The following is an 18,740-nucleotide window of genomic DNA, read 5'->3' on the forward strand; positions in this document are numbered from 1 at the left end:
AAGTTAAATATCCAAGATAAATAACATTACGACACATCGTTAACATGCTTTAAGATATAATTTTTAACAGTTTTTAATTTTTTAGATGTTAAAAAGTAAATGGGGTAATAATTTTGTTTTTTTTCTGCATAAAACAAACATATCGCTGTAGCTTGGCTAATTATGTTTGCAGAGACCACCATAAAATTTCGGCGAATTGCTCTCATTGATACAAATAAAACTATGTTCTCAGATTTTTTATACCTGTGGTGGGGCTGAGATTCAGTTTCTGTGCAGCCCAATGAAGGGCGCCCAGGACTCAACTGTGCAGTGCGGGTCCCCCTTGTCACTCGGCAGTTATCCGGCTACCTCTGCTATTCGGCTCACCTGGACTCTTGTCAGCAACACATCCATTTGCATGGCAGCTTGAAACATCTCTGTTACTTCCCCTCGTGTTTGAAGTTAATTTGATAATCGAAAAAATTGGTTTACATCAAGAGAAAATAACTGTCCAAACTCTAACCATCAATGTTCTACGAATCAACTGTATGTACCAGAAAGCAGAGGCCTAACATGGTTGCAAGACTCAATTGAATCGCAGACAGAAAGCAGGAGCCTAACAGTGGTGTGTGAATCAGTTGAATCGCAGACCTACCTGTTAGTGCTGTTGTGATGTAGCAAGTTACTACGAGATAACAGTAACTGTAGTAAAGCATGAAACCGTATATCCCGGTGACTGCGGGATTGCGTCTTCGCTGTGACTCGCATTCGCAGCTGACGCTACTAGCCGTGAGAAAGGTCTCCAGTAACACCTAGTAGGAACGTAAATTCATACCCGCTACGAATCTAAATAAACCATAATAATTATCAACCGATTTCAGACTTTTATCTCTTATAGCTTCGGAGGTTGAGAAAATTATTTAAATGTCCAAAAACCGACCCTTGTGTTTCAAAACTCAGTTAGGACCAATAGCAGTTTGTCTTTTATTATCATCTAAAGTCATAAACAGAGTTCTCAGTGTGTAAAATCACTTAAGTGGAATTGCCTTTTCAAAACTTTAATCTTAGTGTACAAGAATCATTCAAAATTATTATTTGCTTATTATTTTGTTGTGTAAATACATGGGAGTGATTGAGAGATTGTCTGTGGGACATATGTTAAAACTTAATATTGTTATATGTAAAACCTGATAAAACTGAGTCGTGGGAAAATTGTGGTGCAAGCTGAAACGACGTATGTCGATGTGTGCTTGCTTTTTTAAGAAAGCAGCCAGAATAGAAGTCGGAAGTGGAATAAGTTTCTAAATTAATTTAAAGATTATTTTGTATTTTGGTTTATTTTATTAAATATTATATTAGAAATTGGCATTAGAATGACGTAAAAGATTTTCTGATTAACGATTGGCCCAGGCAAGTTTTGCCGCGAGAATGATCTAGAAGGATCATTCTGACTGGTCATTCAAACCATTACCCAATCAGAATTAAGCTGTTCCCACGCGCAGAGAGTTAGATAGGCGTAGAGTGGGGTGGCATCGAGAGTCGCACGCCAACCTTCGTACGTGTAAAACCATGCTAAATGTCGCCGAGAAAATAACTTGTAAAATAGAGAACTGTTGAGTTCATTGCTGACTTAGGCAGTTTAAGTTACGAACATTGTGAGGACAATTTGTTTAATTAATTGATGTGTTATGAGCGTGCGATATTTCGGACTTAGTGATTCCGCGTGGCATATTCCGTATACTTAATGGAATACTTGGGCGAGCACTTATAACTTTGAAGACCACTGATACGACCGAAGTTTCAACTCGCTGTAGTAGTGGGTCAGTAACTGTCAGATCTGCCACGGTGGACTTAACCTACAACGTGAGGATCTGCTGCCAACCAACAGTCTGCTGTTCTCCAATACACAAACACGAACTAAGCCCACTGTTATGATGTAGTAGTCATCAACGACGGTATAATCACAGAATGATGCAGTAAACACTGCGATAATCACATCATACTACTTACCGACATAAGGTGGAGTGCTGGCATATCCCATGACATATGTTTTACTCGTTATCTACGGCGTCTAGGACTGTGTAGATTGTCATAGAATCAAAACATATTTTATCAACACCAACCGAAGTCACTGCCTGCGCAGCTTTACTTGATTAGACGTGGTTAACTCAACAGGAGCAAAAACACAGCTTATTATTCGACATAGGTAGAGGTTACATTCGCCGCACGTCTCACCTCTTGAAAAACCAGCTGCGTTCTGCATGACCACCGGATTTCTATCCCCAGTGCTAACCTTTCTGTGCTGCAGTGATTTCAGACTACCTACTATAGCAATATTAATGCTTCTAATATTATAATGGCGCGAAAGGGTGGTTGGGTTTCGGGTTCCGCTGAATAGGTCAGGTGCCACTATACGCAGGAGGCGGCTACACGGGTAGCAGGGCTGTGTGGCGTGGACTGGGTGGTGTTTTAGGTTAGAGGGTCTCGGGAAAACACAACAAGAAGGGTTTCAGTCACAAAGGGTGCAGGCCGAACACAGGAAGAACGTAGATACAGGAACCATTGGTATAACAGTTGTAAATTGTCGTAGCTATGTTGGGAAAGCACCAGAGCTCCAAGCGTTAATAGAAAATACCGATGTTCAAATCATTGTAAGCGGGAGATAAGCTCAGCTGAAATTTTTGCGAAGAACCTAACGGTGATCCGAAAGGACAGGCTAAACACGGTTGGCGGTGGCGTGTTTGTTGCTGTTAGTAGTAGTTTATCTTGTCGCAAAATTGAAGTAGATAGTTCCTCTGAGTTAGTATGGGCAGAGGTCATTGTTGGCAACCGGAATAAAATAATAATTGGATCCTTTTACCGACCTCCCAATTCAGATGATACAGTTGCTGAATGGATCAAAGAACACTTGAGTTTGATTTCAAACACGTAACCGACTCATAGGATTATAGTTGGTGGTGACTTTAATTTACCCTCGATATGTTGGAGAAAGTACATGTTTAATTCCGGATGTACGAATAAAACATCATCCGAAATTGTGCTAAAAGCATTCTCTGAAAATTATTTCGAGCAGTTAGTTCATTCGTCCACGCGAATAATAAACGGTTGTGAAAACGCACTTGACCTCTTCGCAACAAATAATCCTGACTTAATAACGAGAATCAAAACGGACACAGGAATTAGTGAACACAGCGTTGTCGTAGGGAGACTAAATATTGTAATCCCCAAATCCTCCAAAAATAAACGAAAAATATACCTAATCAAAAAGCAATTAAAAATTCACTTGACGCCTTCCTGGGGGATAATTTCCACTCCCTCCAAATTAACAATACAAGTGTAGATCAGATGTGGCTTGAATTCAGAAAAATAGTATCGGCAGCAATTAAGAGATTTATACCAAATAAATTAACAAACGACGACGCTGATCCTCCTTGGTACACAAAACGGGTCAGAACAATTTTGCAGAACCAAGGAAACAAGCATGCCAAATTTAAACGGACGCAAAATCCACAAGATTGGCGATCTTTTATAGATGCTCGAAATTTAGCGCGGACTTCAATGCGAGATGCTTATAACAGTTACCACAACGAAACTTTGTTTCGAAACCTGGCACAAAATCCAAATAGATTCTGGTAGTATGTGAAGTATGTTAGCGGCAAGAAATAATCAATGCCTTCTCTGCGCGATAGCAATGGAGATACTATCGAAGACAGTGCTACCAAAGCAGAGTTACTAAACACAGCCTTCCGAAATGCCTTCGCAAAAGAAGAAGAAGTAAATATTCCAGAATTCGAATCGAGAACAGCTGCCAACATGAGTAACATAGAAGTAAATATCCTCGGAGCAGTGAAGCAACTTAAAAAAATGGTTCAAATGGCTCTGAGCACTATGGGACTTAACTACTGAGGTCATCAGTCCCCTAGAACTTAGAACTACTTAAACCTAACTAACCTAAGGACATCACACACATCCACGCCCGAGGCAGGATTCGAACCTGCGACCGTAGCGGTCACGCGGTTCCAAACTGACGCGCTTAGAACCGCACGGCCACACCGGCCGGCGAAGCAACTTAAATCACGTAATAAAACCAAGTCTTCTGGTCCAGACTATATACCAATTAGGTTCCTTTCGGAGTATGCTGATGCATTAGCTTCATACTTAAAAATCATATACAACCGTTCGCTCGACGAATGATCCGTACCCAAAGACTGGAAAGTTGCACAGGTCACACCAATATACAAGAAAGGTAGTAGGAGTAATCCACTTAATTACAGGCCCATACCATTAACGTCGATTTGCAGAAGGATTCTGGATCATATATTGTGTTCGAACATTACGAATTACCTCGAAGGAAACGGTCTTTTGACACACAGTCAGCATGGATTTAGAAACCATCGTTCTTGTGAAACACAACTAGCTCTTTAGTCGCATGAAGTACTGAGCGCTATTGAGATTCGATTTCGTATTTCCGGAAGGCTTTTGACACTGTACCACACAAGCGGCTTGTAGTCATATTGGGTGCTTATGGAATATCGTCTCAGTTATGTGACTGGATTTGCGACTTCCTGTCAGAGAGGTCACAGCTCGTAGTAATTGACTAAAAGTTATTGAGTAAAACAGAAGTGATTTTTGGCGTTCCCCAAGGTAGAGTTATAGGCCCTTTGCTGTTCCTTATCTATATAAAAGTTTTGGGAGGAAATCTGAGCGTCTGTCTTTGTTTGCAGATGATGTTGTCGTTTATCAACTAATAACGTCATTAGAAGATCAAAAGAAATTGCAAAACGATTTAGAAAAGATAACTGAACGGTGCCAAAATTGTCAGTCGACCTTAAATAATGACAAGTGTGAGGTCATCCACATGAGTGCTAAAAGAAATTCGTTAAACCTCGGTTCCACGATAAATCAGCCTAATCTAAAAGCCGTAAATTCAACTAAATACTTAGGTATTGCAATTACGAACAACTTAAATTGGAAGGAACACATAGAAAATTTTGAAGAGTTTTTAGCAAACAGAACACAGCATGTTGTTATCAATGAAGAGACGTCTACAGACGTTAAAGTAACCTCTGGCGTGCCACAGGGGAGTGTTATGGGACCATTGCTTTTCACAATATATATAAATGACCTAGTAGATAGTGTCGGAAGTTCCATGCGGCTTTTCGCGGATGATGTTGTGGTATACAGAGAAGTTGCAGCATTACAAAATTGTGGCGAAATGCAGGAAGATCTGCAGCAGATAGGCACTTGGTGCAGAGAGTGGCAACTGACCCTTAACATAGACAAATGTATTGTATTGCGAATACATAGAAAGAAGGATCCTTTATTGTACGATTATATGATAGCGGAACAAACACTGGTAGCAGTTACTTCTGTAAAATATCTGGGAGTATGCGTACGGAACGATTTGAAGTGGAATGATCATATAAAATTAATTGTTGGTAAGGCGGGTACCAGGTTGAGATTCATTGGGAGAGTCCTTAGAAAATGTAGTCCATCAACAAAGGAGGTGGCTTACAAAATACTCGTTCGACGTATACTTGAGTATTGCTCGTCAGTGTGGGATCCGTACCAGATCGGGTTGACGGAGGAGATAGAGAAGATCCAAAGAAGAGCGGCGCGTTTCGTCACAGGGTTATTTGGTAACCGTGATAGCGTTACGGAGATGTTTAGCAAACTCAAGTGGCAGACTCTGCAAGAGAGGCGATCTGCATCGCGGTGTAGCTTGATCGCCAGGTTTCGAGAGGGTGCGTTTCTGGATGAGGTATCGAATATATTGCTTCCGCCTACTTATACCTCCCGAGGAGATCACGAATGTAAAATTAGAGAGATTCCAGCGCGCACGGAGGCTTTCCGACAGTCGTTCTTCCCGCGAACCATACGCGACTGGAACAGAAATGGGAGGTAATGACGGTGACACGTAAAGTGCCCTCCGCATACACCGTTGGGTGGCTTGCGGAGTACAAATGTAGATGTAGATGTAGACTGCCTTTTATTGGCAGGGCACTTAGAAAATGTAACAGACCTACTAAGGAGACTGCCTACACTACGCCTGTCCGTCCTCTTTTAGAATACTGCTGCGCAGTGTGGGATCCTTACCAGGTAGGAGGGCACTTAGAAAATGTAACAGACCTACTAAGGAGACTGCCTACACTACGCCTGTCCGTCCTCTTTTAGAATACTGCTGCGCGGTGTGGGATCCTTACCAGGTAGGACTGACGGAGTAAACTGTCATTTTATGAGAGACTGTTTTTCCTTTCCCATTCTGAGTTCCCTTGAACTGTTCCACCAGGTCGTAGCAGAGTGGTTTTTGGCCTGCAGACGATGTCGTATTTGTTCATTGTTAGCATTCTTATGCCAGACTTCGCGACTTCCAGATTCTGTAGTCTGAATTCCGGCCGTGCTGACTCGTGTGCACCTGTGCCTTATGCCTGCCCATGTCCACCGCTGGCTATCGTGAATTCAGATCGTTAAAGTTAATTAAAATTCAAAAATCTCGTGATTTCTAGTTCGGATCACGAAGCGGTTTTCACCAATCCGACTTTAATAACATTTCGCATCAATCCAAATGCGTTTACACCTAATTCCTTCTCCCCAGCGTTTTTTAAATCTACCAACTTATTAACGCTTAGATGAGGGAGGACAGTCAGATGACACAGCACTTAAACATCTCAAGCTACCTGAGCTCATCAGCGTATAGGCCTCACGTTGACCGAACTTTGGCTTGTAGTTATTGCGAGCGTCAGGCAGTAACGAAGATATAGCCATGTAGTAACATCACTGTGATCTTCTGGTGCTTCCAGCGTCCAGCATGTCTTCACCACCACTGGTGACATTAATGGACTGCGCCACATTTCGATCAAAGTCTCAGTCGCAACTGTCTTAGTCGTCTGGCATAGTATACAGAGATCCTCAGTCAAGGTGTAACCAAGCGATTTGTAGCCTCTGCCTGTGGCAGTTATATTCCGTGCTGTCTTTAATATCTGCAAGTTTTCTGTAGGCAGTGGCATTTAGCAGTTTTACCCAATTTTACGGAAAGCAGTGCCAGTTGTGTTAAGTGCAGTAACACCTCAAAAACATGACATTATTTTTAATGTCTGTAAGTGTATCTAATTATCGCAGGTCAAAATTCTGTTCCACATACGATTAGGAGAGATGACACCAGATCGGACACTGCTACTCCATAATTCCCTATTACTGCCTACGGAAGTCTTGAGATTTTGTAGTAATCTACACCACATTTCGAAAACAATAAAACAAATGCTTTATGGTAAACACATTTTATTGCATAATCAATATACATGTTTTAACAAAGATGACATAGTAATAATTCTTGAAGTGTAAGTGATCAAAATTTATTGATTTTCATTAAGAACTTTGTTTCTGGGTACTTATTAGGACTGAAAACAGACAAACCAACACAATCTTATGTCAGCTATTGCTGAAGGCTTTATCAAAATTTATTTATTTAATTACCCGTATGTTAAAAAGAGATAGTGAGAAAAACAGTTGGAGGAATTATTGAGGTACCAGCCATGTCCTGTGGTCGTCGACACAAGTCTATTTCACTGCCCAATTACGGAAATTAGACATTTTGGTGAATGAAAAGCCCTAGTAGAGCATAAAAATAGCGGAGACTGTTATGGACGGAGCTGATAAGGTTTATGTTGCTTCATATAATTTTAAATATTTACAAATATCATAAAAGCATACGGAGATTCGTATTAAAAGTGAAGAACTCAAAATTTAAGGAAAAGCTAAGAATAGAAAGCAGTTTCTCGTAAAAAGTAATGGCAATCAGCTTTACTTGATACGGGGATACTGGCATTATTATAATAATGTTTTCAAACAGGTCAACTATGTGCTATATCTAATGTATGTTATTATTGGATGAATTATTATTTTTTTCAAAAGTGATTATTGTCAGTTAAGAGCCAACTGCACCTTCTGTAAATTTTGCTTAAAAGTGGTACCCGTAATTCATGAACTCTTAAATGTGTGTTGGCAGCTGATGTTAAACGTTTGGCATACAAGAAGCGAAGACAATTCCTGCCAGCTGGACGTTCCACACATTTCACGAATTACAACCAAAGTTCTATGTCTTATTCCGTTTCATACGGGAGTAACTGTGGCGATACTATCCTCATTTACTGATTACCGGAGATTAAGGAACGCTTCTTCTCTCTTCTCTCTTGTCTCTCCTCCAAGCACACACGTACACAAAATCTCTCTCTCTCTCTCTCTCTCTCTCTCTCACTCTCACTCACACACACACACACACACACACACACACGCTGAGAGAGAGAGAGAGAGAGAGAGAGAGAGAGAGAGAGAGAGAGAGAGAAAGCAGTAGCTCTCCTTTAGGAAACATCTTGCGTATATAAGTTATTTTCATTATAGAAATTAGGCAGAATGTCAATAAATATTTCGGAATGTTTGTTCTAACTAAAAAGCTCCTTCAATGGGTTTACATTATGGTGGCCTTCTAATGACTAATTCTAACTATTCAACAAGAGTGCCAGGCCAATGGACGCTGAAGAAAGCAACAGAGTGCTATGTCTAATGACTGTGTCCCCTTATCTCCCTGTAGCCACAAGGGATCGACACAGATTTCGAAGTGCAGTCAATGCAGTACTTGCTTTTTCATTCCCTCTGCTGCATCAAGATATATACGTCGACGTCTGGCTGGTAGTGGAAATGTGATGATATCTTGGGCTACACTCTTACCCGTCTCTTCTAGACAAGTGGATGAAAATATTCTTGTGAGAATCGCGTGCAGAGTATGTTATTATGTGTTATGCCTGATTAAGGGATTATAAGTTAAAATTACACGAAATAGGTAAGAAATATTAGAAGGAAGGCAGTTCATTGGCCCCAAAGGTTACAAAGTTCATTTGATCCAAGGGTAAGTACACCCTTGGTTTGTGATAAAATACAAGTATGAAAAATTAAATTAGTATGTAGCACATATTACTTCAAGGAACTCTCATCGACCTCTTTTCTCAGAGCAGTACTCTTCTCGTACGGGGTGGTTATCTCGAAACGTGGAATGAGCCCTTATGAGATTTACCTAGCCCAGACCCGCAGAAAGTCCCCATGACGAGGGCAGTGAGTGTAGTGTGTAGTGTGTAGCGTCTAGCATGCGCCTACAGCCAGCCGGTGAGGGTCTGCCCCGTCACTTTGGACTTCCCGCCGGGCTTGTAGGCCCGAGGAGAAGGCGTCGGTGCCGAGCCGTCCTCGCGCTCCTCCTTCCCGCTGTCCTTTGCACCTCCTTCCTTCTTCTCTTTCTCCTCCTCGTCCTTCGCGGGGCCAGCTTCCCCAGACTTCTTGGGCGCACCCTCTTCTTTGTTGGCACCGGCACCTCCAGAGGCGCTGCCGCGTGAGGAGGTTGATGAAGACCTTGACGAAGCGGGGGAACCTGACGGAAAATTTGTTGCAGATCGTTGTTTATTCACAGCTCAGCATGTGTTATCAAACAACTCTTCTACCACATACTGCAGCGAGCTATTAATGTTGGACACAAGCCATGAAATCAACGTATACTGGCCCTGTAAGTCACTGATGTACAGGGTGAGCACAAAGTCTTGCCCTGATTATAACAATTTATTACAGAACAACCGTTTGTCATAATAATTTACATTTGATGCCGTTACATAGGTTAGTGTTACTAGGTTTTTTTTAAGACCAGTTGTTTCACAGTACCCACAGCAGCTAGTATCCTAGCCTTCAGCTCGTCGACGTCAGAAACTGGTGGGAGGAAGACTCTGTCGTTGATATAGCCCCAGAAAAATAAGTCAAGGGGCGTAATGTCTGTAGAGGGGAGTAATGTCCGGATCGGTGGATTGGAAGGAACGGTCCAACACCCTGGCCACCCCGCTCTCCAGACATTACGCCTCTTGACTTTTTTTGATGGGGTATATCAAGGACAGAGTCTTCGTCCCACCAGTTTCTAACGTCGACGAACTGAAGGCTAGGATACAAGCTGCTGTGGTTACTGTGACAGAACACATGTTACGAAACATCTGGCGGGAACTGGAATACGGCCTCGACATTCTCCGAGCTACCAAGGGAGCACACGTTAAGGTTTACTAACGTAAGTGGTCTTAAAAAAAAACTAATAACACTAACCTATGTAACGGCATCAAATGTAACTTATTATGTCAAACGGTTATTCTGTTATAAATTTTTATAATCAGGGCAAGACTTTGTGCTCACTATGTATATCTTTAAGCCATTAGTGATGCATCAAAAATATTTGAGAGTAGGTTCCTCATACCAAAACAAGGAAACGTTTCACTTCCTCAGGTACATAAAATCGTCAGTTTCAATTTTCCTGAGCAATCATTGTACAGTTGCATGTTATCAGTTTATAGTCGTCTGATCAGGCAAATTGTTTGCATTCTCATCAATTCACACACGCTATAAAATGGCCTCACTTTGCATCTATGCAGCTTGAAATTATCTGATGGTGAAAAGTCTTACCAATTCAAGAACACCCAAATGGTATCGGATGGCTTTATTGATATCCAGGGCTGGCTTAGAAGGTACATTGTTGGTCTTTGAAACGTCCGCTGTACAAACTAATTATTTTTATGTATTACCTATTTCAGCTTAAAATCACACATATGGTATAAATAACCTCTTCTGTCATTATCAGACAATTTGAATAGCTTACATGGTAAACTTTCAAATGAACGGCCTTGGGAGACACTCAGAATGAAAGCATATAGGCAAAGGCCTTTTCGTTCACGAGTTACTATCTAAAGTGTTCAAATCATCTGATGACGACTTGGTAATACGTCGAAACCAGTAATAATATCGTTTGTGTGACCTGAGACAGAAATATGTAATTAAACAATTCGCGTGTCAAATGTTGCATGAAAGCAGTCCACATAGCCGAACTTAGCCTACTAAATTGAGGTGAATACAAACAATGGGATGAGTATAAACGAAACTTACAAAAAAGTTCTACGTTGTCGTGTCGGAAGAAAAATGGAAAACTTATTCAAAGATTTGTTTGTCTAGGTGCGTAGTCAACTAATCTAACAGGGAAATTACGAATATCAAAGTTCACGACACTGAAAGTGAAAGTTCACTCTACCTTCATTAGTAAGTACCAACCTAGATTGTGTTATTTTAATTCAAGTACATGAGAAGGAAATTTGCAATCCCATTTCATTAACCAAAAGTTCAGTTTGAAAGTATACTCGTGTTTCGGCTAATTGAAAATGTCAGGCTGTTTTTTCGGAAATTGTCGAGTGAACAGAAACAGTAATCGTCAGTGTTTCTTCAGCAGAATACCAAGAATTTGACATAAACGAAAAACCATGTGGCACTGTTCTGAGCCCAGGAGGTTATGCTGTGAATAAAGTATATGGAAAAAGTTAGTTGTCATTTAGATTGCACACATGTAAAATTCGTTACTAAAAGGCAAAGGTTATGATGATTTTTCGGAGGAAACAAGGCTGCTAAAACAGGTTTATTTTAACAGATGAGAAGTGATTATGTACTTAACGAGATGTTGTTTGAAAGCTGTCCAATACTTCTAGGAATACGACTCATAGATTCAAAGATTTCATTTTTAAACACGATGTCAGTGACTTGGTATATTAACAAACAAACAATTTCATAAATTTAAAATTACCGTACACTAGTTAGAGATATAACAATTTTTACAAGGAAAACAAAATGAGAAACCACAATTCATGCAATATATTTAGTTTTTGTACTGAGTAAAACTTTTTTTCAACTGGATAAACTTTATTTGTTGTTCTTTAAAATTCAAAACTGATTTTAACCTGTCCCTATTCACCCAAAAAGGCCAATAAACAGAAAAATAATAAGATTAACCCTACTGTTTTATACTGCCCTCTCTGCAGTGTGAATAAAAGTAACAAGATTTAATTTTTTATGTTATAAAAGGCTTTCCTAGGTTGCAAATGTAATTATAATTTTAAGATTGGGCACAAGACCTATAATTCAATATAATTCTGATTTTCATTTTTCTTTTGAAAATTATAAGTTTTTCTTTTAAAGCTGAAAACTCTTTCTGTTCGTACCATTTTACAATACCAATCCACTTCTCACAAGAAACTGTGGTCAGTGCAGTTCTAACAATGTGACTTAAATGTGGTGGAGTGCCAACCATCATGTATAATTCGCCTTAGAGTTTGTTTGTGGTATAGAGTTATATGCATACCTTTCACTATTTTTTAAGAAAAGAGAAATTTTGGTCGTGACAAAGAAAATTAATGAATGTATATTGACAATTCTTACATGTACACCATGTGAAACTGTCGACAAAGTAGGAAGGGTTTTGAAGAGGTCTCTGCAAGATGTTCTAAATTAGCATCACATATAATTCTTACTTTTCTGATTATCTCTATAAATTGAACCATCCAGACAATGATTACCTGACTCATTAGTGAATGTAAATATACATAAGAACTAATTATTCTTTTTCAGTCACCTACAACCCTCGAGTACTGCAAAAGTAGTTAACGTGACTTATTAATTCTTGGAAGTGGTTTTCTGTTGTTTGATGTCTATCTTCTTTTCTAGGTTTGTATTTCATTCAGTACATTATTTTTCTACCTTGTGATGGTTTTATATTCCTGTAGCTTAATGTTATCTATATTGTTAACAAAGGAAAGCAAATCTGGTTACGAGAACAGTGCTATAAAAGAGAGATGCGGCAGTATTTCAACTGTGGTAGGGAAGGCGAATCACTGACTTCGGTTTATTGGGAAAATTCTAGGAAAGTGCAGTTCATCTATGAAGGAGACCACATATAGGACAGTAGTGTAACCTATTCTTGAGTACTACTCTAGTGTTTGGGATCCATACCAGGTCGGAATAAAGGAAGACATCAAAGCAGTTCAGATGCCATCTTTTAGAATTGTTACCAGTAGGTTCAAACAACACGCAAGTCTTACGGACATTCTTTGGGAACTGAATGGGAATCCCTTGAGAGAATGCGGCGTTCTATTTGAGGAACACTATCGAGAAAATTTAGAGAACCAGCATCTGAAGCTGACTGTCGAACGATTCTACTGCCGCAAACATACATTGCGCGTAAGGCCTGTGAAGATAAGATACGAGAAATTAGAGCTCATAAGGAGGCATATAGACACTCGTTTTTCCCTCGCTGTGCTTGTGAGTGGAACAAGAAAGGAAATGACTACTAGTGGCACAGGGTACCTCCCACCGTGCATTGTATGGTGGCTTGTGGAGTAAGCATATAGATTTGTAAATGTAGATACAGAGGTAGAAGCTATGCTACAGAAAAAAAGAAGATTTTTAAGTGGCATTTACAGTGTGAAACCTAATTGATAAAATGTGATGTTTAGCAGCTTCTCTTGTTTTAAGATATATGATTATGTACTTTGTTATAAAATTAATGTAACCGAAACAAATATTGATATAGTGACCAATAAAGTATCAATGGATCACACAGGAAATAGAATCCGGAAGACTTAATTGGATCCTCCGATTTGCTGTCAATAGTTAACTTTCCAAAATGGGTGGCTAATGACAGTTGGACCGTAACCGTCGATGTTTTCTTTACATGCGAAGATTTAAATTAGGCTTTACCATGATTATCACAGATATTGATTGAAACAACAAATTTACTGTTACCAGCTTCCACAACATGTTTCAAATTGTAAGTAGGCTGTTTAGGTTTTTATATTGGTAACGCCACATAGCGATCTGTATGAAAATCACTGGCTGTGCTGTGTGCAGTCTGTGGCTAGTTTGCATTGTTGTCTGCCATTGTAGTGTTGGGCAACTGGATGTTAACAGCGCATAGCGTTGCGCAGTTGGAGGTGAGCCACCAGCAGTGGTGGATGTGGGGAGAGAAATGGCGGAGTTTTGAAATTTGTAAGACTGGATGTCATGAACTGCTATATATATTATGACTTTTGAACACTAGTAAGGTAAATACATTGTTTGTTCTCTATCAAAATCTTTCATTTGCTAACTATGCCTGTTAGTAGTTAGTGCCTTCAGTAGTTAGAATCTTTTATTTAGCTGGCAGTATTGGCACTCGCTGTATTGCAGTAGTTCGAGTAATGAAGATTTTTGTGAGGTAAGTGATTTGAGAACGGTATAGGTTAATGTTAGTCGGGGCCATTCTTTTGTAGGGATTTTTGAATGTCAGATTGTGTTGCGCTAAAAATATGGTGTGTCAGTTTAGTGTTGATCAGAATAGGCAAAGAGCAAAATGTCTGAGTACATTCACTTCTGCTCAGCTGTTTGAAAAACAAATAATGTAAGAGGTTTATCAGCACAGTAATTCATTAATTTTTCTAAGGGGACGTTTCATATGGCGACCCTGCCAGGATTCGAACCTGGAATCTTCTGATTTTTTCTTGCAGTTTGTGCAATTAGTGCAGCCTTTGTTTATTGCTAGCGCGTAATTGTAGAGAGAATTTCCTTTGTACTTGTAGTTTTTTGTACAGTAAAGCAGTTGTGGCATGCATGTAGATTTGCACTAAGTATTTCACAGCTGCGCTTGCAATTAACGAGATATTATTTTCAATGTTATGTAAATGTGTTTTTTATTTTGCTCTTCAAATTGTGTTTTTCTGTGTTGTCGTGTGAAATATTGTGACAGTAATGGCATGTGAAAAACGTAATACTAGGCTCCAAAGTAAACTGAGAAATGACAGTGAAGACGAAAGCAGTGTGTTAGTGCCATCGTGTAATGAACTAACTAATGTTCAAAGTAGTAATTTGGTAATTGTGCATAGGGAAATGTAGCGTGTGGCAAACAATGGTGTAGACAGTGAAACAATTAGTGAACAGGGAAGCATTATCGATTGATCGGTCGGCAACACCCCGCCTCGGGAATCGGGAATGACAGGACACAATTTTGCAAATACTGCAGATTCAGGTTTTGGGTCCTCACCGTTTTCTCAAATAAGTCAAGACACATTTTCTGCTTGTCAAAATGTGAATGTTGCCGGTGCAACTTCACTGCCGAAAAGCACTGAGGAACATGTTTCAGACACCAGTGCATTGTTATTACAGTTAATGCAACAAGTGGGACAAAGGCTACAAAAGTTAGACATAATGGAACAAAATCTTCAAAGGTTAGACACAACGCTTGAACAAAATCAGAAACAAATGGGACAAAATCTTCAAAACTTAGACACAATGGAACAAAATCTTCAAAAGTTAGACACAATGGAACAACACCAGAGACAAACACAGCAACATTTAGACGCAATGGAACAAAATTTTCAAAAGTTAGACACCACACTTGAACAAACACGTGAAGATTTAACTACTGAGTTACATAAAATCGAATCGAAATGTCAAAAAGTCTGTAATGACGTAAAAACACAAATTTGTGAGCATTTCCAACCTATTTTTTCACGTCATGAAAATGCATTACAGAATCATGAAGCAGCCACAAAGGAACCGCAAACTATAGTTCATGACAATCACGACACCTTGCAAGCTAAAATTGACTCAGTTGCATCTACCGATTCGGTTACGCAACTTGCAAAAACTCAGGAAAACTTAAAGGACAAAGTAGATACTCTGAAAATTGGTTCTGAAAGACACATGGAGGAAATTAGTTCATTATCAGAGAAAGTAGTTGAACTTACGAATCAACTAAATAATTTATCTACGAAGGTAGATGATAATCTGAATGACACAAAACCGGTAGTCTTTAATGACACAGAAGAGTGTGAATAAATTAGGAAATTCAAACAAAATCAGAATCAAATTAATACGCAACACCAAAGCGAAATCCGGGAAGTACAAGATCAGCTGACCCAGGTAATACAAGAATTACGTATTTCAGAGGACACTCGCGCTCCAATACGGGAAGAGGCACATAGAAATACGGAACAGCCACTAAATAATAACACAGGGCACTTCGGAAATTATGAAAGACATTGGCAAGGTACACCGAATTTTGAGATGGAACCGCCGAAACGACGGAACAATGACCGACATGCAACTCGCCGACATGATGATTTTGACTAGAAGCTGTTTATTACTACACGTAAATTCAAAACATTTAAGAGTTCCGGCAACGACATTCATCCACAAGCGTGGCTTCATCAATTCTCTCATTGTTCCCCCCTCCCCCCCCCCCCCCAACAGGTCATTGCAGCACAGATTAGAATTTATGTGTGGCTATTTAGAGAATGAACCAGCTGTAAGAATGCGATCGGTCATTCACGATTGCCACAGTGAAGGAGAATTTTATCATGCCTTCTTCTCAGCATATTGGTCTCAAGCTACACAAGACCGAGTAAAACATAGCATCATAATGATGAAACATTTCGAACAATCTGAATTTTCCAGTCTTGTGAAATATTTTGAAGACATGTTGCACAAGAATCAGTACCTGTCAAACCCATACAACCCCTCAGAACTCATCCGCATTTGCTTAATCAAATTACCTGAACATTTGCGACATATTATTTTGGCAGGACGTTGCAACGACGACATTGAAGCTTTTCAGGGACTCTTACAAGAATTAGAAATTGACACTGACAATCGCGGAACGCGAAAACAGGAACACAACAGTTACAGGTCACATCCGTCGCAATTCCGCGATGAAAGAAATAATAACTGGACACGACAAGGCTATTCTCACAACACAAATCGTGACCAAAACAGACACCACCCATATGATAACCGTTGGCAGAGTAGTAATAATTACAGGGAAAGATCGCCTCTCCGTGGTAGTGACTATCACAGAGACAATCAGAGAAAGAGACAGTATGGGAACCAAAATAATTATTATCAAGGGAGACAGAATAACTTTAGACGCAACGGTCCAGCGCGCAGTTACGATTCAGGGAGAAATTGTCCACCACGTGACCGACAAGAAAGAAACTACAGGAACTACCGACATGACGACAGACGATATAATCATAACAACAGACCAGAATTTAACCAAAATTGGCGTGGTTCAAACATGGCAGGGCCCTCTCGGCAAGGTGAATTTGTAGAAGTTAGGTCTCCTAATCCCAATAACGACACGCACCAACAAAGAGACAGACAATGACTCGCACTGCAAGCAGCCACGTGCGGCGGGTGGCTCAGAGAAAAATAACATAGATGGTAACCTTGAGAAAAATTCCAGTATTCTTTACCGACATATACCACACGATGACTCCGTTGAAGCTGAAACTCTGCGTACTAGGAAGAGTAAAGGTTTACACAACATTTCACGTGTAAAACCGTTTGTTGAAAGATAATCTGCTTTTTAACTTTGTCTTTGCCATAAAACTTTTTACTTCACATTTCTAGTATGCTTTGTCAGACTTAAGAAACTGTTACCATGCAACAATGTTTGAAGTTAAATATCCATTCAAGAACCTGGGCAACTTATTTAGACAGTAATTACGAATGCATTGTTATAGTGAACAGACGACACAGTGTTATACATTCTTGCATCAAGTTGCACGATTACGCAACGACTATCAGGCTTACATACTTAGAACTTATACTGCTAATGAGATTTTAATGCAACATTTTGGTTTTATTGAAAAGATACTCTTTATTTGAAGTACATTCGGTGAGATTAAAGATGACTTAGCATTTGGTTTCTTTGATAGCTACACGGCTATATCACAATGCTATTAATATTTGACACAATTTACATTGTTGCTTTTGCGGTGTATCTGTTTTATATCTGCACAGTTTTTCTGAATTCTTCTGGAAAGTAAAACATGTTTTAGTAGTAACTTTTGTGGTATAGCTACAATGAGACAGCCTTTTTCGTAGCACAATAATACGTCACATTATAGTACTTTCTTGATCACAGTAAGGTACGTAATAACTACAATATATATACGCAAAGCATTTCACTTTCGTTTATGATGAGGTAAGTACATTGACTTCAGCAGAACTTTGCTCACAGAGGACGATAACTACGACACTTCCACAGAATTATCTTACAGCAAGACGCCATTTAGTGCTACAGGACATGCATTTGAGTGATTAATTTTGTACTTAAACCATTTATTTTTTAAGATTTTTGAATTACAAAGAAAGTTTTCCGTGATACATTTCATTCCATAGCTGTAATCTGTAACACCTGAGGGTATAATTACATTAATCCTCAGGGGGGTACACGCTTACGTTGTGTACCATGTGTTTGGGAAGCACAAGAAGCCCTAGCTAATATGCTATTTGCTTACACAACTTTACACATCGGTACCATATTTCTGTAACACACAAATTACACAGCTATCTGATCATTTAACTGAGAGATAAACATTTTTTTACTACATCAGTGACACATGTTTACGCAATTTCACTGTTGGGTAACTTCACACTTATGAAATTGTATTTTGTCTGTACTTTGTGAACTGTTCTTATTTTTTTGGAACCATTGTGATACTATGAGAGCTTTGAATGATGTATTTGGTAAGGGAGCATGATTTTAAAGTACGTTTGAGGTAGATGACACTATTGAAATGAGCAGAGAATTTTTTTAGGTTTTGACATTATTGCAGAAAGCTACGACGTTTTTGAGATTTGACTGAGGTGTTATGATGTTATTTTTATGACGACGATGTGTATTATGCTGTTGAGGTATGTTTATGATCAATAAGATGATGCTACCGTATATGAGGAATTTGATTATGCTACGTATTTATTATGATGAAATATTGAAGAAGTGTCGACGAATACGTATATGAGTAATGAGTAGTGGTTAAGGACTCTGATTTGTGGAAAAGGATGTTGGAAACGAAGAATCGTACTTTAAGAGTTATGAAATGTGTGTA

General features: G+C 39.4%; 1 protein-coding gene across 2 annotated transcripts in view; it reads right to left on the reverse strand.

Moving 5' to 3' along the window:
• Positions 1-7,240: 7,240 nt before the first annotated feature.
• The window catches only part of LOC126412477 (transient receptor potential protein), a 451,880-nt gene continuing 440,380 nt past the window's right edge, over positions 7,241-18,740 (reverse strand). For both annotated transcript variants that reach the window (XM_050082094.1, XM_050082095.1), the window contains exon 21: positions 7,241-9,394. In XM_050082094.1, the coding sequence (XP_049938051.1) occupies positions 9,123-9,394 (272 nt within the window). In that variant the 3' untranslated portion in view covers positions 7,241-9,122. The remainder of the gene's footprint in view (positions 9,395-18,740) is intronic.

This window comes from Schistocerca serialis, chromosome 7 (genome assembly GCF_023864345.2).
Source record: "Schistocerca serialis cubense isolate TAMUIC-IGC-003099 chromosome 7, iqSchSeri2.2, whole genome shotgun sequence".
NCBI classification, from domain to species: domain Eukaryota; kingdom Metazoa; phylum Arthropoda; class Insecta; order Orthoptera; family Acrididae; genus Schistocerca; species Schistocerca serialis.